Below are 19,657 nucleotides of genomic sequence, written 5' to 3' on the forward strand. Positions count from 1 at the left end.
GGAGGTGCCGTTCTTATCTCATCGTATCACGGGTACAGGCTCTCAGCGTAACGTACCCGTGTTGATGCTGACCTTGACCATGCGAGGTCCTGTTTGTCAGCTTTGTCGGCTATAAAGCTACCTTTGTTTCCTCTTCCCACACTCTACTCTTGGGGAGCGAGTTTCTAAGTGCAGCTCACACTCAAGGGGTGGGGAGTGAAGCTCCCCTGTTAAGGAGGGAATATCCACAGAGATTAACCTGAGAGGAATGTTACATTAACAGCCCTGTGAGATAAAGGAAAGTGTTCCATGGTCACTCTGGCTAGGAAATGCCAAGTTACATAAAGCCAAATGTGTTTCCACACTACATTCTTTCACTGTGGCTGTCACGCTGAAGCCCATGTGATCCTCCCACGTGGTACAGGAGGCAGAGTTTTAACCGCAGGGTCTCCCCCATTTCCGTTCTTCAGTCCCACTGTGATCTAAAAATCCTTCTCAAACCTCATGACTATCTGAAAAGCTCACTTTTCAAATACTGAGTCTCACTAGCTCTAGCTTAGTAGATCTCAAGGGATGGGATCCAGGACTTTGAATTTGAAAACACAACTCCCCAGAGAGATGTGAGGCATTTGCCCCTCAAGAGGCGGGACTTGAGAGCAAGCCGCACTTGCAAAGACCCCGGGACTGTGCCATTCCTCCCCGTTTCACTGGTTCAACACAGGCTGACCAGCCCCTGGCACCGGGGCTGCAGTAGTGAAGGCGACATGCCATGTCTCAGCTCTCGGGGAGCTCACATTCTTACAGGGAGAGATAGTCATTAACACTTATACGAGGGAACATGTAATAAGTGCTCTAGACAACAGCAAAGTGCACTGGTATGCTACTATACAGGGTTATGAAGGGAGGGCTCTCTGATGATGGGACACTGGAGCAGATTCCAGAGAAGAGGAAGGACACGCATCACAAGGCTTTCTGGAGACGGCTGCACGAGGCAGCGGAGCAAACAGCGAGTGCAAAGGCCCGGAAGCACAGGTGGGCCCAGCGCAGAAGGGACGTGATCACTGGCCTGGAGACCTGAGCACGGAAAGGACAGGAGGGCCATGCCTGGCAGAGGATAGGACAAACAGGGTTGTAATCAGGCGAGAGCATTAAGTGCTCTGAGATGCTGAGTAGGCCCCCCTGGAACAGGAACTTTATTTTAGGATATAAAAATATAATGGAAAAGGTGGAGTCCCAGCAGGACTCCAGGTCCCCTAGTGGGAACTTTAAGTGCCCTTGAACTCCAGGCAGAGGTACTTAGTCTATATTTGTAACAGAGTCTCTGAGGATTTAAACAAAGGACGATACATTGTAAACTCCGACTTCCAGCAAGATGCACTAGCTTTTGTATGCTCTGTGAAACGATGAGAGGAGGGAGGCGACAGAAAAAGGAGCACACAGGCAAATGAGCACATCTTAACCACGGAGCTACCTCCAAATGCTTTGTGGAATAAGGCGAGTAAATCACCAATCAATTACAGCTTCATTAATTATGAAACATACCGCAAGAAAATAAAATCCGAATTACCTTGCACATGCAGACATGATCAAGCATGCAGCAAGCAGAACTGTCTGAAAAGAGATCTCTCCCAACAAACTGGTTTCTAATAGGAAAAGTAGAAATAAATGAATTAGAAATCATGGCTGGTTAAATAATGCCGGAACGGCAAAATCACACTGAAACTTCCCTTCTACATACCAAAATCAGTTTTAAGATGGATGTCATCCCAAACAATTTGTTGGAAGTAACACAATAATATTACGAAATGCTAGAAAAAATACTGCAAATAATTAGATTTTTTTGTATCATTAAAACAATAAATGATTCTGCTACATAAACAATTTGGGGCTTGCCTTTTAGTTTGCTGTAGGGAAAAGGGTTTGTAGAGTGTATGCAAGTGTCAGAAATGTAGCAATGATGATAACGACGACAATGATGATGACGCCCGAATCTGTAGAGTGGCCTGTAATTCACAGAGCTTTCATGCACCGGTTCATTTAATCCGCGCGACACACCTAGGAGGCAGGGACCATCAGCATAAGCTCTGGAAATGAGAGGTCCAGGACGGAGAGGAATGACGAATTTGCCCAAGGTCACACAGCTCTGAGGGGCCAGAGCCAAGGTTTAGGAACTCCCTCCAGCCAGCACATAATGCTTTGCCTGAGATGGCGGGGTGGAGCGGGGGAGAATTGCAACTTTGCATACAGGGAGTCTCTCAAGGGCACAAGAGGATCATATCTCATGGGCTGACAGCAAAGCCCTCTGCTATCAGCAAAGCCTTGCTGCCAAGCCACAGGGGGACTGACTGCAAATTCTCCAGCAGTGATAAGCGTGAGTTAGACCCACGGAAACCCTGAGGATGAGTCTAATCGCCTAAAAGAAATCAGAGCTGGCTTGAGGGTTACCACATAAACACACCCCGAGACTTATTTTTGCCAGTGCTGCAAAAGCCCAAGTTTTCAACAGTTGCAGGTCACTCCCACAAGTTTCCAAGTTGTGGAAAACGCGGAATGACTTTGCTACGAATGCATTTATTGTTGTTACTGATGCTGTGAAGACTCGAGTCAGTGTGCAGGATGCGCTCAGTCCACGGTGTGGGCAGGACCCTGGAGACCGGCCGTGCGGAATCTCATGGACACTCACGTGTAATAGGTTACTGTGGGTTCAGCTGAGCACTCGATCATCCTCCTGAAGTCTGTTTCTATTCTTAGCCCCCTCCGATGCCATGTGGAATGTGGAAAACGTTTTCTCACGGAAACAAGCCTAGTTTGACAAACTGCAAAGATCACTAGACTCAAATATTAACGGATGACTGGGTTTAAACTCACGTTCTGCAAAGATATGAGTTATGCAATTTTGGACAAGGTGTTCATTGATTCAGTTCTACCAGTGGCCATTTACTTAGTACCTGTTTTGGCTTAGCTGGAGTGTGGCCTCCTTCGGGAAGCCTTCCTTGATTCCTTCAACTCCCCCTTGGCCCTTAGCCGAGATCCGTGGCTCATGCATGTCCCCTCTGGTGCTGTTTTCTCGATGAGTCAAAATTGCTGTTTCATTTCTCTATATTTCCCCCACTAGACTGCAAGCTCACTGAGAACAGTTGACATCTGCTTGCTGTTCTTTGGCGGCAGCGCCCATAATTTCCGTGGGAATCGCCTGCCCGCCTCTCTCTGTTCACGGCTCGTGTGAGAGACTGAGTTCTCTCCAGCATCCGGCCCGCTCCGAGCCATTTGGAGTGTTGTGTACTTATTGATGGCAATTGGGTTTGTCACGTGACTGTGACCCTTCCAGAACCAACGAAACGGGGCCCCGTGACGTTGCTCCAGAAGGCTGTCATCTTTTCCTGCTGGACTGGCGCCTGGGAAGCTGCAGGCAGTGGGCCATGGAGGGCCACGGAGGGCCACCACAGGCCAGCAACCTTTGAAAGAATGAAGCTGACACCGGAGAGAAGAGGGCAGGAGAGTAGACCCCGACAGACGCCTGACATCTACGCCTGGAATCGTCACGAACACGAAGCAGTAAGTTCTGTTGCTGACGGTGCGTTCGGAGCTGGGTTTCCAGCTGCTGGAACTCAGACGTGCCCGGCCAATAAACACATGTCACGTGTGCCTGCACCCATGGTATGTGCAGGGGCGCCTGGAACAGGATGCACATGCAAACCCCACCCGTGCAGGAGGTAAAACGGGACTCGGTGGAGACCTTGCCCACCCGAGGCTTCCAAGGCAGGCGAGGAAGAGGAAACTAGTTCCGGTGGAGAGAGATGCAGAGCACTAGGGAACCACAGGGAAGCAAAGCACTACCCCTGCCCACCAGAGAACGCCACACACGGGAGGGCTGGGTTGATTTCAACCTTATAGAAGGGGTTGGAGTCTTAGCGGTAGTCAGCGGGAGACACATCCCAGACACGGCAAAGAACGCGGGCACAGGCTCCCTGGACCTGTCTGAACTTGACAATTCTTATAGTTAAAATGCAGATAGTGCGTTTAATTGTCCCACCCCGGTCACGGAGGCCCCGCTGTGTGCCTGGCACTACGTGGGCACTGTGGAATCCGAGATGACTAGGACACAGTAGTAGCGCCCGTCCTTAAGGAGCTCGTAGTCTGGTGGGCGAGACGCAGAGGTAAGCGTGCAGCAGGAAACAAGCATGAGAGTGGGGAGTGCTGGGAGCACATAGGGGTCACTTAACAGGCCCTCCCCAAGAGCACACGGTGGGCTCCCTGGAGGAGGTGCCCATGGACCCTTAGTAGGTGTTGATCACCTGGGAACTGTCTAAACAGTGAAAGCTGCTCCCCGATCATCCCGAAACCTGGAAAGGAAACTGGAAGCCCCTTTTTAACATGTATTTCGGATAGCTGCCCTGAGAATAAAACAGTATGAAGCAGGGAACATGGGTCTTTGGGAGAAGACGAGGTGGTCAGTGACTTTGACCATGGCTTTGTGAATGCAGACGAAGTGAAGACAGTGTTCCGTTTAACCTCAGCCTGATGTAGACATAGCTTGACATTTTTTGAGTATTTAATATGCATGACACAGGATGCTAAGCGCTTTACCTGAATTATATTCATCCGTAGAAGCTAGGAACTCTGATGGTCCCCATTCACAGAGGAACGTGTTAAGTTTAGAGGGTTAGGCAAATTGTTTCTGAGGTGCGGCTAACAAGTGGGGAGCGGGGCTTTGAACCCTGGCAAGCTGGTGGCAGAGACGCGGTGTGACGCTGGGTGCCGACGTGATCAGTCCGGTATCAGCCAACTGGAGATTAAGGGACATGCTTGCCGGATCTGGTTCAGACCGACTCCTGAAAGGAAATCTCACTAAGTCTTTTGACTTTTCCTTGCCAGGGACATAGCATTCAAGGATATTTTTCTTCCTTTCTTTTCTTCTTCATGTGGACAATGTCGGATACGCAGCTAAGTATGAAGATAAATAACAGACACCTGGGCATGCACCGCCCAGCTTTAGCAAAGCTTAACATTCTGCTAAATGTCTTCAGGGTGTTTTTTTTTTTAAACAAAACACTGCAAGGTCAGTCCTTCTGACGCCCCTAAGGTGACACCCCAAAGACAGTCGTCTCCTCTGTGAATGCGTCACACGGGTGCTGGCTGCACCCAAACCCTGCCTTCCTGGCAGAGATTGATGCCAGTTCCCAAGTGCACATTACTCATTGCTACGTCACCCTCAGGCCCTGGAAGGAAGAATGGTTTGGGTGTGGCAAAGATTGAAGAGAAAAAAAAAACTCACTTGAATGATCCAAAACGTCCCCTTGGAGATGATCAGAAGCCATCAGCTGGGACTGCAGGGACGAGCCATGGGAACCTTTCCTGGGAGTCTCAGGTGCGACGGGGCCCGAAGAGGAGGCGTCCACAGACTCTGCTCTCGGCTTCTCCCACTCCCAGTCAGCGGTCGGAGAACTGTCACCGTCCCCTCCTGGAAAAGCAGAAGGGTTCCGTGAGTGTGAGCGCACATGCGTGTGCAGCGACTCAGTGCATGCCCTGCAGCTAGTGATCCTAGCAATAGTCTCTCCATGAGACGGCATCTCCACCTGTCATCATCCTGGAAGGCTGGAGAGGAAAAGGATCTTCAGTTCAGAGACCCGCCCAGGCCAGAGGCACCAGGGTTCGGAGAAGGAAGCCAGTGCGGTTGGAGCAAAGAGACCAAGTGCCCGAGGGGACCCCGTGGAGCAGGGAGCTGGGAAGCCAGATGCAGGGCAGGCCACCGAAGGCCTGGACGTCCGGCTGAGGAGTTTGGAACTTATGCTGCAGCCAGTGAAGTGATGGACCCTCTCAGGGTGGGGGTGGCGCCCTAGGCAACCTTCTGTGCATTTCTATGTAAATAGTGTGGTTCGTGATGGGATAAAAATCCAGGTGGTTCTGAAAAAAATCAACAAAAGTCGGAAAGGCTTTCTCTGCGTTGATGGCTGCCATGGTGTGTGGGCAAAGTGATTAAGGAAATAACAGCGGAGAGGAAAGACCGAGGCCGCCCACAAGCGACGCCCCCAGAGAAGACCCCACGTGCCAGAGGAGCCCGGAAGCTGGAGCGAGGGGACGGGACGGGAGAAGGCACCGCTCTGCGGGCGCGGGGCAGGCCGAGCTGCGCCTTTGTTCCGTGCGGAGTCACTGTGTGGCAGCACACACTGCACGGCCAGGGGCTGGGAGTGGGGCGTCAAAGAGACCCTGCCGTGCCCTGCTCCCCATGGAGGGGACAGACACACCGGCCCCCAGGGAGGACGCCGGATCCTCCCGCATGTTCTGTGTCTTCGCATCTCCGTCTTGTCAGAGCACCCCACTGTCTGCATTGGGAGGGCAGATTATAATTTGTGATCTTGCGATTACTATGTAAACACATACTGTATACAATGCGTAATTCGTGTGACTTTTTATTTAAAATCTGCCTTTCTAACGAGACTAGAAGCTCCATGAAGAAAACGTCACCTCGTCTGTCCCAGACACCAGCAAGTCACACCCAGCTTACAGCGAGCGCTCAGTAAGATATGCAGATACCTGAAGCGTTCCAGCGGGGGCCGGCTGAGACATTTGCAGTTGCTATGCCCCGAGTCTAGCCTGGGCCCGCTAGCCAGGGCTACGGTAACCATGGAGATAGCGGTCAGCTGTCCCCCCTCACAGAGGCCAGAGCTGACCGATCTGAAGGCTTCAAGTAGCACGGCCTCCTGGCCCCGCCTGGTGCGCTCACTGCACCGGAGGCCCGGCCCTCCTGCCCAGCCTGGAGACAGAGCCAGTGAGCTAGCTGGTGCTTTCGGACACCGGAATCCCTGCCGACTCTGCAGGCTCCCTCCCAGCGCTCTTCCCACCGCTGGCAGCCACTCGAGGCAGAAGCATCCCTCCAGTTGCCATAGTGAAGAAAGCCACAGCGAGGGAACTGTGCAGACGGTCCAGGAAATGACCACACGGCACAGCAGGGGAGGTCCCGGACCTCGGTCGCTGCAGCGCTGTTCACAACAGCCCAGATACAGAGACAACCCAAGGGTTCACCCATAGGTGAACCACTCCGTCCAAACCATTCCGTCCTTGGTGACAGCACGGATGGACCCGGAGGACATTATGCTGAGTGAAATGAGCCAGTCATAGAAGGACAGATAGCACTGGACGTATCGGAAATCATCATTTTCACAGAGTCAGAGAGCAGCATGGCGGTTGCCGCGGGGGATGGGGGACAGGGTTTCAGTTATGCTAGATGAGTAAGTCCCAGCGGTCTGCAGGGCAGCACGGTGCCCATAGTTAACAACCCAGCGTTTTACACACTTCAAAATGTGTCAGCAAGGCAGATCTTATGATAAATGCCCTCAGTACAACAGACAAAGAAACCCAAACAAACAAACCACGAGGGACACAAGGAAACCCTGGAGGTGTTGGACATCTGCTACCTTCAGTGGGGTGATGGGATTGTGGGTGTTGGCTCTGTCCAAACTCACCGCAGGACGAGTATGCACATTAAATACGCACAGTTCTTCCTGTATCACTTATACCTCGACAAAGCTGTTTTACACAAAGAAGGGGCTGTGTGGTCGTGTCCAGGTGGACGAGAGAAAGAACCGGGAACTTCCATAGATGATTAATTATTCATGAAGGCACTTCCTTGCAGGCGGGAGAGAGGTAGGGGAGGCTGTGCCCACAGTATAAACAATCCCTGTGCTGTTGCCCCAGGCTGCCCTGCTGAACTCAGGGCTTTGCCACTGAGAGCGGATGAAATTGAAAAGCTGTATCCTGCCCTGGCTGGTGTGGCTCAGTGCATTGAGCGCGGGCTGCGAACCAAAGTGTCACAGGTTCGATTCCCAGTCAGGGTACATGCCTGGGTTGCAGGCCATGACCCCCAGCAATTGCACATTGATGTTTCTCTCTCTCTTTCTCCCTCCCTTCCCTCTCTAAAAATAAATAAATAAAATCTTTAAAAAATAAAAGAAAAGCTGTATCCCATATGGAGTCCTGGAAATACTACACAGACTTTTCTGAAAGAAGAGATGGCATTCAAGAGGGCAACTCCCCCCCCAAAAAAAATCTTAACATTAAAAAAAGATCAAGGATTTTTCGTCTCTGAAAAGACATGTTTTTGCCCCCAATTTACAGTTTTCCTCACTGACCTTTAATTTTTTCTCCACCCTTTATCATAAATGAAAGGATCACAATGCAGGAAACATTTCAGTAGTCGGCTCTTGTGTTCTAGATTTGAAGGTATTAATTTCGTCCTGTGTCTCCTGGTTGATTTGGGGTAGTTTACGTCTGTGTCAGAGAGGTGGATCTATTTCTTTCGAGCACATTTCCATGTGCTTGTGAGGAGAGTGGGCATTACTGTTGCCAGAGAAGGAAGCACAAAGCCTTATACAGAAGTTTCCATCAAAGGTATTCTTGGGAGAAGCAGTAATTAGCTCTAGGGACCGCCGCAGACCTGAAGCTGGGGTGACATGCCTCGGTCATCTTGTCTTTCTCTCCCAGGACTGCAGAGATAGAGTGGGAAGCTTTGCCCGGTCTTCCCTGCATCGGGCAAGTCCTCTGTCCCTTTGCTGTGTGACTCCCAGGGCTCCAGACTGGTCCCCACAGGGCCCTGGGACTGGTCCCCACAGGGCTCTGGACTGGTCCCCACAGGGCCCTGGACTGGTCCCCACGGGGCCCTGGGACTGGTCCCCACAGGGCTCTGGACTGGTCCCCACAGGGCCCTGGGACTGGTCCCCACAGGGCCCTGGGACTGGTCCCCAGTGGCGGTCCTGGGGTCTAGGAACCTGGCTACAGAATGAATTGCTGCTAATGAGGAAAGGTGTCCCAACACAGCTGCGAAAGGGGTAAACCGAGGAGAAACAGAACAGGCAACAACGAAAACAGTCTTTTTAGCCCGAAAAAAAAAAAGGAAGAGAAAATCAGGGGAAGTAAGTTTTGATTGCATCCATTGCCCAGAGAGAAAACAGCAAAACAATTTCGAATTCTCGAGTCTTCTCACTAGGCGACATTTCCAGGGGAAAGTAAATTGCTGATGGAAGTCACGGGGCCTGGGGCAAATCCGGAAGAGGAGTCTGGGGAGATCTGATTAGAGTTGACAGCCCAGACTAGAGGCTTCAAAGCCGTGCGTGCGCCCGGGCTGACTAATTACCGACTTCGGAGGGGGAGGTTTGATTTGTTATATTTAGAAGATATTTGGAAACCAGGAGAATCTTAACAAGACACCTCATGCATGTGCAGCTCTGCTGTGGTCCAACTGCTTTAAAATTGTTTGGACATATTTATTTTGAAGAGGCAGCTACGGGAAAACTAGACGTGAATTTCCATCTCTGTGAAACACGGCCTTTAGAACAGAAACTCCCAAACTCGAGTCACCCAAGCATCCTTCTCCCGGTTTTTGCACATCCCACAGCCTGCTTGCCCTTAGCCTTTTCCCATTTTCCTCTAATTGTCCCGTTTTAGTCCTTTACTTTAAAGGGAACTCTACGTCAATCCTTTAACTGCCCTTGAGAGAAAATAAATGCAAAAGTAAGTGCAACGAACATGAGACCTTATTTAATTTGCACTAACTGCTGTTTTAGCAGAAAGCTCTGAGCCTGCCCTCTGCTAAAAGAATATTGTTCAAACAAAAGACAGAGTTCAAGGGCCTTACAGCTAGCTACTGAGGCTCCAAACTGACCCTCCTTGGTTTTGGCAGCGCTGCTGCGAGAGGAGTCCTGGCCGCTCTCTCGCCGTGAGATGCTGTTCCTCACCCCCGGGTTCCAGAGGCACTGGCTGCCCTCCACCCCACACGTCAGGAAGTACGGCTTTAGGGCTGAGGACAGGCTTGCCCTTCGTGCCGCAGAAAGCCAGCCCAGAACGGGGGATGCAGACGTTCAAAGCCGTAAGACAGGTCTGCGCATAAGCAGCCACTCCTGCAGCAGGGCTCCCAGTGAGAGGAAGACGCAGCGTGGAAAGGCGTGCAAGTCCGACCCAGGCAAACCCGTAGGGACGGAAAGCAGACCCGTGACTGTCAGGGGTGGGGAGGGGCCCTCGACGGTGGGGAGCGCCTGACCACTGTGAGTGGGGTCTCTCTTGGGGTCATGAAAGTGCTCTGAGCTTAGAAAGTGGTCCTGACGGCCTAACCTGCCTTGTAAACATATTTTAGAAAATCGCCCTCTTCTACAGGTTAAAATGGTAAATTTTACAATGTGCGAATTATAACTTAGTTAAAAAGTCATGAGCGCTCCTTATTCCCGTGCGTGTTCGTGCCCATCGGCCAGGGATGCTGGCGGTCAGCGAGATGAGCCAGCTCCGTGCAGCCTTTCGACTGAAGACTCCAGACTCAGCTTCTTTACCAGCGACCTTTAAGGCGGCAGGACACTGGCACCAGCCTCTCGATTAAGCCGTACACCGTTGGCCATTTCTTTTTTTTTTTTTTTAATAGCTTCATGAGGCTGAAAATGGAATTCTACTTTTATTTTTATTGAATTTACTGGGGCAGCACTGGTCAACGACATCACGTACATTTGAGGCGCACGACCTTACAACGCGGCACCCGTGTGCTTCACTGTGTGCTCACCGCCCGGGTCCAGTCTCCCTTGCGCACCGTGTATCTGGACCCCCGTCACCCTCCCCCACCCTCCTTCCCCTCCGGTAACCACCCTTCTGTCGTCTGTGTCTGTGAGATTGTTTGCTCGTGTGTTTGTTTTGTTTCTCATTTGTTGCCTTCTGCTTTATAACCCATACATAAGTGGAATCATAAGGTTCTTGTCCTTTTCCATGTGACTTATTTCACTCGTCATGTAACTCAAGATCCATCCACGTTGTCCCAAATGGCAGTGTCTCACCTTTATTTGGGGCTGACTCTAGGCATTTCTTTATATTCTCTTCTCTGGCGATGCCATGCTCCTCCGCTTCCCTGCCTGAGACATTTTCCCCAAAGAGTCTTTCCCGGAGGCAGCACAGTGAGCACCTGCTCAAGACTCCTGGGTTCGAATCCAGCCTATGCCACTTACTGGTGTGAGGCCCCATGAAAAGTATCTAATCTGCATTAGTTTTCCTTTCTGTAAAATGGGTGTAGAATAATATGTACCCTGTGTTGTTGTGAATCTCTCGTTACATTATATGACTTTTCTTCATGGCACTTTCTACAATTATTGTTTTGTATTTGTTTGTGCAATTATTTAACAAAGGCCTGAACCCCACCCCGACCCAGTAAACTAGAAATAAGGATTGTGTTGTTTCTATTGACCCTGTACCCCCAGACCTAGTGCCGTGCCTGGCAGATAGTAGGTGCACAATAAATATTCATTGTTTCATTCCCCATAAAAAAAGTAAGTATAGTTACAACTTACTGAGGACCAAGCATTGAACTATCCCTGATACTTATTGTCCCATTTAATATTAAAATATGCTTTGAGTTTCCACTACCAAGTTTTACATTCCTATATATTATATATACATATTTACATAAAATATCATATATATTACATAATACACATATTTTGAGATATCTAATATATACATACAGCATATTTTAATAGGACAATTCCTATATTAGTATCATATATACTGATATAGATTATAATCTATAAATATATTATTGTTGGGAACCGCCCTGCCTGGTATCAGAAGCTGTAACCCCCGCTAAGGCTAAGGCTGAGGGAACGACCTTGGACCGTAAGCCACCAAGGAGACAAAAGCTTATCTCCCTGGCAGGAGCACTGCTTCTGCTCCTTTTGCTTCACCCTGCCTGGCCCCCAGTGCTTGGTTGGTTAGCCAATGATGGGTAAGATTCCCCAAGGGGAGAATGATCTAAGACAGGCACAATCACGTGGGAGGCCCCCAAGGGAGGACTTTGGGGGCTACAGCAAAAGGAGGTGATGGACCCTCGCCCCTCAGCTTTGACAAAGCCTGAGTCCTCATTGTCTGCGAGAAAATCTCCTAATTTCTTAGCTGCCTTACTTCCCTTGCTCCACCTAAGCCTGAAACAATGACAGAGGGTGGTGCCGCCCTGTGCTGGAAAGGGCGGGTTCCCCAGGTGATCAGGCCTCAGAAAGAATATGTAAAATCCTGTGAAACCTGCTTTGTTTAGAATGCTCTCAATTGAATGATAAGGGTCCAAGGAAGAAGTAAGTTTGTTCCTTAAAGTGTTTTACAGCTCTTTGACCCTGACTCAAAATAGGCCCTCAGACTTCCTTGTTATTTGATCCTTACTTCCTGGCAATGAGTAATGAGCTTTACCTGAATTCCTGTGTAAATGAACCCAGTAAAAGCCATTGAGGAAAAGGCTCCTGGCCCTTCTCCTGTGAGAGATCGGCCACCTTTCCTCCCCAAGCAGATCATGTCTTGGTAGACTTATTCTCATCTGTGGCGGATGGGGGGGGGGCTCTGCGGGCGGAGCCCCCCCACATATTATCTTGTGCACACCATGCACACCTATCTTGTTTTAAAAATGAACTGAGATTTGGCCAAGTTAAGTAACTGTCACAATGGGCCCAAACTAAGACTTGCATTCTGATTCCAATATCCTTCCTCCACCCACACACCGCATAGAAAAGGTGTCTTGCAGATGTGCAAGTATCTCCAAGGTTTTACTTACTAATTTACCCATTTACATTTTAGGCTTTTTGCAGGACACGGACACATATGTGTTTGCATCGTGCAAGTACTGGAGAGAACTTAGACGAATGGTTAGCACGTGGCCCACCATGTCCATCAAAATGACTGTCGTCTCTGGATCTTACGCTGGTCCAGGACCATTGGAACTATTTCGCTGCGGAAAAGGGGATACAAACTCACCATTTCCGTTGCCATGGTGCACGTCCAGCCTGCTGACTCCCTCCAACCAGATGTCCTCCCCCGGGGAAGAGTCGACATCACCAAAGATACTTCCATGCAGCCAGGATTTAGAGGCTCTGAGGTCGAAGAGAGAAGAGAACGAACGGCGAATTCTCTTTTTCTTTCTGAATATCCTGGAGAGAAAGGAAAGTCGCATGGTGAGTAAGGAATCAGCGGTCACCTCAGGTCAAAACGGAGAACCCCGTGAACGTGATCTGACGAACAGAGCACGTCTCTACAATTCAGGGCCACGAAGCTCCTGCTGTTTGTTCTCTCAGTTAAGTCCACAGAAGTTTCTTAAGTTTCTGTGTGGGACAATGGCAAGGATAGCAAGACGAAAGACAAAACCCTGGGTACAAACAGTTTAGTATGAAAGAAAAAAAATGCAGATAGAGCTGATGCTTTCATAGAGCTTATTCTGGGCCAGGCGTCTTTCTAAGTGCTTTATGTATAGTAACTCATGTTCTCCCCCAGAATGGCCCTGGGAAGAAGGTACCATTCTTATCCCATTTTTCAAACAGAGCAACCGAGGCACAAAGAGGTTGGGTAGCTTGTCTGAGGTCATAGCTGAGAAGACACCTGGGCAGTCTGGCTCCAGAGTCTCTGCTCTGTCACCGTGCTGGGGAGGGGTGTGAGCGCCAGCAGAACTGCCTCAGGCTGCTAGTTAAGAGCCCCAGCTGGCAGAGCAGCGAGGGGCGGGGCTGTCAGAGCAGGGAGGCGGGGCTTTTCTGGGGTCCAGGGAGGCTTCGTGAGGCAGCTGAGCTCTGAGCTACACGGGGTGACCTGAGCTGCCCACTGAGGCACAAGTAGGTCCCACATTGGATCATGCTGGGAACTGAGGCTAGAAAGGTAAAGGGGAAAAAAAAAAAGGCTGATGGTGAAGAACCTTGAATGTTAGGTGATGGAGTTGGTATTTAAGGGTTGAGCAAAGGGAGATTCCTGAAGTATGTCAAGGGGACGGGGCGGCAGCGGGGAGAAAGACGGTGTGCATCTTCTGAAAGGTTTTGACCACTCCCACACGTCCACAGACCCCACAATCCATCCTCTACTTTGTGCTCAGTGTTCTCTTGCTAAGGAGAAATCTGACACTTCATCACCGGTTCCTCTTCATCTACGAAATCAATCCCAGACTCCTTAGCCCGGAGCGTAACCCCCTGCGCCTGGCCCCCGCTTCTGAGCCCCGTCTTCTGGCGGCTGGCCTTTTTCACCCTAAGTTACATTTCTACCAAACTCCTTGGGGTTCCCCGAATTACATCAGGGTCGCTCAGAACTCTCTCCGAAGTCTCCTTTCCCAGGTCTACTTTAATTAACGTCCTTCTTCTCTCAAGACTCACATCGATCATCATCATCTCTAGGAAGCTTGTCTTAGCCTGTTGCCTGGGTAACATCGGCCTCTTCCTTCTCCCCTCGCTTTGCCCTGGGCAGCGGACGCCTACCCTGGCCCCGCGTCTGTGCCTGCCTTCTGTCTGTTTCCGTGTCGGCTCTACCTGCCCCTCACTAGCCTGTGGGTCCCCACTGTCTGGGGCAGCGCTGGGCTTCGTGTTGCACGAATGAATGAACCAGTGAGTACCTCGGTGGATGGATCGGACTTTTGCTCTTTCTGTGTATCATGTTCTGCGTACCTAACCGAGTTCTCCTTGTACATCACACTGGTCTGGGACGGGCTCAGAGTTATGTGGCCGTCTCTGTCACGGAGGAAACTGTCTTCTGTCCAGATGTAGTAGCCGTTGGTGAGGAGCCTGGGACTTCGGCGACAGGGAAGGTAGGAGCCCGTCAGGGGGTCTGTGGAGCAGCAGTCAAAGGAACTGTCACCATCCAGGAAGTCACAGGCAAAACTAAAGAGGGAACAAAGATATATACAGTGGAATATTACTTGGCCGTAAAAAGAATGAAATCCTACCATTTGCAACAGCATGGGTGGACTCAAAAGGTATAATGATAAAGGAAACAAACCAGTCAGAGGAAGACAAATGCCATGGTTTTGTTTACATGTAGACTTTAGAGAACAGAGTCAATGAACAAACAAAACAGAAACAGTGATAGACACAGAGTTCAGACTGATGGTTGCCAGACAGGGGCTGGGAGGTTCAGTGGAAAAGGTGGAGCGATTAAGAAGGAAAGTCCTTCTTAATTCAATTCTCTGTTTAGATCACCCAGTCACACAAAATCCACACCTCTGGTCGCCGGGAAGGAAAAGGCCTCTTTGTGTTCATGGCTACGGTTACGTCGGCGGCCCTAAGAATGTCACTCGTAACGTCCGGGTTTCATCCCCTCACCGGTGAGAGCGCGGACTACAGAACATTTGGGGCTTCTTTCTGTTTTAAACGCCATTCCTTCACCCTGCCATGCACCTACACCCTTGACATTGACCCATTTCTGATGGCAAATTGCCTGTCTGGGGTGCTGGCAGTTCATAGTAATCGATGGGTTATCACTCCACAGCCCGCAGACACATGAGAGTTACAGGGTGAGCACGCAGCCAGCGAGATCCCCTTAGCCTCAGCCTTTGCCGGTTCCGCTCTGAGTCCACCACACCGACGTTTGTGCGGTCACCTTTCCTGACTCAGTGTCGGGGACGCCTCCTGTCTGGTTACGTGAACCTGTATGTGTCTCAGGTTTGAAAAAACAATCACTCGTCTCTACGACTGGAAGGCAGCCTCACGCACTACTGAATTTCTGGTACATTTTTAAATTTAAAAGCCTATTCATAATTAACACATGCATTGAATCTACTAATACTATTTTAAATGGATATTATTTAGTATCGAAAAGTTACTAGGGGCCTGGCCCATCCTTCGTTCTTTATCTGGTTCAGACAGACCTCCCTAAAACTGAAGTCGTATTATTTTCATTGTGCACGGGTGGGGTGCGGGGGGGAGGTGGGGAATGACCTGTAGAAGGGCAAATGACTCAGGGACTTTACAGAGCCAGCAAGCAGCAGGGTGAGGGTCTGAACCCTGGTCCACCCGACTCTAAAGGACGTGCTCTTTCCACACGGCCTGCTTGCGCCTGCCGGGCTGGTTCACCAATAGAGGCAGGAGGCTGCGAACCGACGAAAAGGGCAGGCTCCAACACCAGTGCCCGGTCCAGCTGGCGCCCGCCCAGGGAGGGAAAGACGGATGGAGACACGGAGGGCGGGGCGGGGAGGGGAGGAAGGAAAAGAGACTCAGTGCAGAAAACCGAACGAAACGGTAGACTCCCCACATTTCAGTGGAACAGGAAACTCGGCCAGCTTGTACACTGGTATAAAATCCTGTTGCTCTTGGAAAGCGAGACCGAAAAAGCATATTTAAGAGAATGTAAATTTGAGAAAAAGTAACCATGCATCATTATTCAGTAGTTTCTCCTTTCACTAAACCAACAAACAATTCACGTTTGCCTACACAGTCACACCTCCCTCTCCGCCAAAATCCATTATCAGGTTAGACAAGCCTTCGTTTTGTGTGTGCATGAGAGTGAAAATATACACCCATCCCCGACTGGACAATACCTAGAATTAATGTTTTTAAATCAGGAAGACAACAAAATAATGCATATAGGAAGGGAATTTAATTCTTTTCTCTCGGGAAAAGCCCCATAAAATACCTTGGGAAAATGCACGTGGGAGACAGCTCTCCAGCATACTTTCTGTCGGACCCGGAAGAACCTGCATAAGCAAACGAGAGGGGACTGGACATTTGTCACCCCACACACACACACACTCACACACACACACGCACGGTGCAAACGGTGGAGGCTGTGAGGAAGGTGTGGACCTCGGACGTCCAGCCTCTGCGGAGACTCGGACTGGTGTGGCCACCCAGCGACTCGGCACTAACCCAACCTGTCACCAGGCCTCCACGGGAAGCCAGGAATATTCTAGGGGCTTCTGTCTTCTGTCGCTTCCCCTGCTCAGCACTCCTTTCAAGGTCCCTTAGTGCAGGATGAGGCAATAAGGAGTCATTAGCATCACACTGACTCATGACAAGGAGGAAAAAGCCATCTTGTGTGAAGCTACAGAAAACCAAGATCAACCGCCCAGGTTATTTTAGCTTAACTCGGTACTTTGAGGGATTCAGTCTTCTGCTCAGAATCTCTCTGATGTGTGCGTTTTAAGGCACTTCTATTGCAATGAGCAAAAGGGAGTCATGGAGGGAAAAGAAATAAAGTTTTGTTTTATATAAATGATTTTCTAATGTGTGAAACCTGTGAGTATTCTTAATTAAGAAAAAAAAAATCCATCTATTCATTCCAGTTTAACCCAAAGCCCGGCAACAGATCTCAGTTGGGGGAAAGTTGTAGTCAATTAATATTCTAAACTCTGAAGCAGAATTTTATGTTATGCAGAAATGGTATGCATACTTCTACTAGACAAGCTCAGCGAAACTTGATTCCATGATGGACCATTACTATCTAAGTAAAGGAAGGAGTTTAAACATTTAGCTTGGGCTGGCTGCTTTATACGGAGAAAATAGTAGGTGTGTGTGTGTGGGGGGGGCAGAAGCAGGGTTGGGGGAGAAAACGACAAGAGGAAGGAAGAAGCCTGAAACCACTACCGTTTTAACAAGTTACGCCCTATTTTCTGCACGTCGCTATCAAAATCATTTAGTATTTTTTTATAGACAAACAGTTTTGCATCTTAATAGTAGCTGATAAACAATCTTCTTTCACTTTTGTGCACAGGCATCTAAAAAAAACCGTGCTTTTTTTTTTCCTATGAAAGGGAAAAATATCACGTTTCTCTCAAGGAAAGAAATGAAGCCAAAATCATTGCCAAAGTGAACACTGGCATTTGAGAAGCACACGCTGCTGACAGATGGTTAATGGCATGAGTATCAGCAAAATCAAAGCAAGGAAATTGCTAAAAGGAGTCTAATCATTCAGAGGATAATTGCGTAGAGCAATTCGCCCACATTGACTTGCCACTGGTGTTGACATCAGTTGAGATATTCGGTACATTTTGGGAAAGCTGCTGGTTCAAACTTCACAGATTTTTCTGCAAAAGATGTTAAAAAAAAGGTGGATTACACATTAAAAATAGAAAAGTGATGCCAAAACAGATGGCATCTACTAATTGCACTAGTCAGATGCCTGGGCTGCAATAATACAGAGATACGGGATGGGAGGCTGGAGGCCAGACGGATGGGCCCCTGAGCCTGGGCCTGCCTCTACAATTTTGTATCGCATTCTCCACGGTCTGGCTCGGTGCGCCTAACGAATTTTTTGCTGTAAATAAGATCAACATATGCTTCGGGAAAGCTAGATTTGCAAAGGCTGACTTATGATCGAAATAAAATAATAAAAATGAGTTCATTGATTAAGAAATCTGAAAAAAAAAAAGATCTGTTCTAGAGCCCTGTCAACAAACTTATTTATATTTTCATCATTCGAAACACATCCACTTCATTATCCAGTTTCAAATAACGCTCGGGCTGGTGTCTGTCTCTTGTCCAGCACCTCGAACCATGGACAGGTAGCCGGAGAGAGGGCCAGCGGTCTTTGGTCCAGTGCTCGTTGTCAGCCAGGACATGTCCGAGCTGTGTAAGCAGCATTGCACAAAAAATGGTGCACCGCTGGGCAGATTTCAAAACTCAGTTCCCACGCACATATTATTTACATTCTCAATTACAAATTAAACACGCATCCGAGTGTGAGAATTACGTAAACTATGATCATTTACCACTCATCACAGAGGTCTACCTTCTATTTGTTATTAAACGTGTAGCTATCACTAGCCTAACAGCTTTCTAAGGTAGGACTAGATGCTTTTCTGATTCACCACCCCTATCCACATTTTTTAAATGTGATAACTAGTCATGCATTGCTTTTATCACGGCGATACATGAAATTAAACCAGGATAATTCCATAGCTCTAGATCAATTCTTCCAATAAGTTATATATAAAACCTGTTTGAAAATGTTGATCCTGACTTACGGACACCTCTAGATAAGTCAGGAGACCTTTCTGGCATTCCTGGGCTGATCTCTACATCAAAGCATTTGATTTACACATTCATAGATTTCATTTGTCTGGAATATAAAATAATTTTGTCTCACTGTAATGTAATAGCATATCATTTGTCCTTTTGAGTTTTGATCAATATCATATGAACATGTCCAGCCCAAATGACCCTCTGTTAGTTTCCCCCAAGCATTAAGTTTAATTTGAAGCTAACAAGTCCCCGGGCAGAAAGCAAGGTCTCATGTCTGTGTCTTACAAAAACATGTAGCAAGCTACAGGCGGCACACAAACAGTTAACTGAGTTATTAGTTACACTGAAAAAGACTTCAGTTACAGCTCTAAAACTTTTCAAAGAGACAGATCCTCTCTAAGCAACAAATCTGTTTTGAAAAATAATTTGCCCATACATGTTCTTTCCAAAGGGAGTTCCCAGTCTTCCTTCCAACTGGTAGATAATGAAATAGTTACTGAAATACGAAGCTTCCTGGGTCTGACAGTCAGTGCAGAAATCCAGGACTTAGCAGTTCTTCAGCTGAAAAGAATGTCAGAATGTCAACAGGTGCAGATGTCTCCTCATGAAGGGAAATCCCATCTTCCCCTCCTGAGAGATGCCCTCACACACCGCCGCGTGCAGGCGCTTGCAGAGAAGCTTTGTCTTCAGCCGCCTCTTGTTCTCTCGGCTGTTTCCTAGAATAGAAGAGCACGCAGCTCTTGGGAAAGTCAGCTTTTCAAACCGCTCTTGTTTTCTTTCAAAAACAGCCTGCGAAACCAGAGGCTGAGCGGCGGAATGAGGTCACACTTCCTGTGGGGCTCACATAGTGACACTCACCCCAAGGAGCCTGGTGAAGGCTCAAGATCCTTGTCTGGACCAGCAGTGGAGGTGGGGGCGGGGGGCGCGCAGCCCCTGAGTCAGACCAGCTGGCTACACCGTGGTCA

The 19,657-nt window shown here is 49.0% G+C and overlaps 1 protein-coding gene across 5 annotated transcripts in view; it reads right to left on the reverse strand.

The window, feature by feature from the left end:
- TMEM71 (transmembrane protein 71) overlaps positions 1 to 19,455 on the reverse strand; it is a 31,441-nt gene extending 11,986 nt beyond the window's left edge. For 3 of the 5 annotated variants that reach the window (XR_006788173.1, XM_045861211.1, XM_045861208.1), the window contains exons 1-8: positions 19,344 to 19,455; positions 19,129 to 19,253; positions 17,673 to 17,755; positions 16,366 to 16,426; positions 14,403 to 14,615; positions 12,742 to 12,914; positions 5,255 to 5,440; positions 1,547 to 1,622 (exon numbers count right to left, since the gene is read on the reverse strand). Coding sequence is in view for 4 of the 5 variants with exons in the window: in XM_045861211.1 (XP_045717167.1) it covers positions 1,547 to 1,622; positions 5,255 to 5,440; positions 12,742 to 12,914; positions 14,403 to 14,615; positions 16,366 to 16,426; positions 17,673 to 17,718 (755 nt within the window). In the remaining variant the exon portion in view is untranslated. Of the gene's footprint in view, positions 1 to 1,546; positions 1,623 to 5,254; positions 5,441 to 12,741; positions 12,915 to 14,402; positions 14,616 to 16,365; positions 16,427 to 17,672; positions 17,756 to 19,128 lie in introns of all 5 variants that reach the window. The other 2 variants (XM_045861210.1, XM_045861209.1) reach the window with 2 other exon arrangements.
- Between the last annotated feature and the right edge of the window lie 202 nt (positions 19,456 to 19,657).

This window comes from Phyllostomus hastatus, unplaced genomic scaffold, assembly GCF_019186645.2.
Source record: "Phyllostomus hastatus isolate PE091 unplaced genomic scaffold, TTU_PhHast_1.1 phas_scaffold_21, whole genome shotgun sequence".
Taxonomy (NCBI): Eukaryota; Metazoa; Chordata; class Mammalia; order Chiroptera; family Phyllostomidae; genus Phyllostomus; species Phyllostomus hastatus.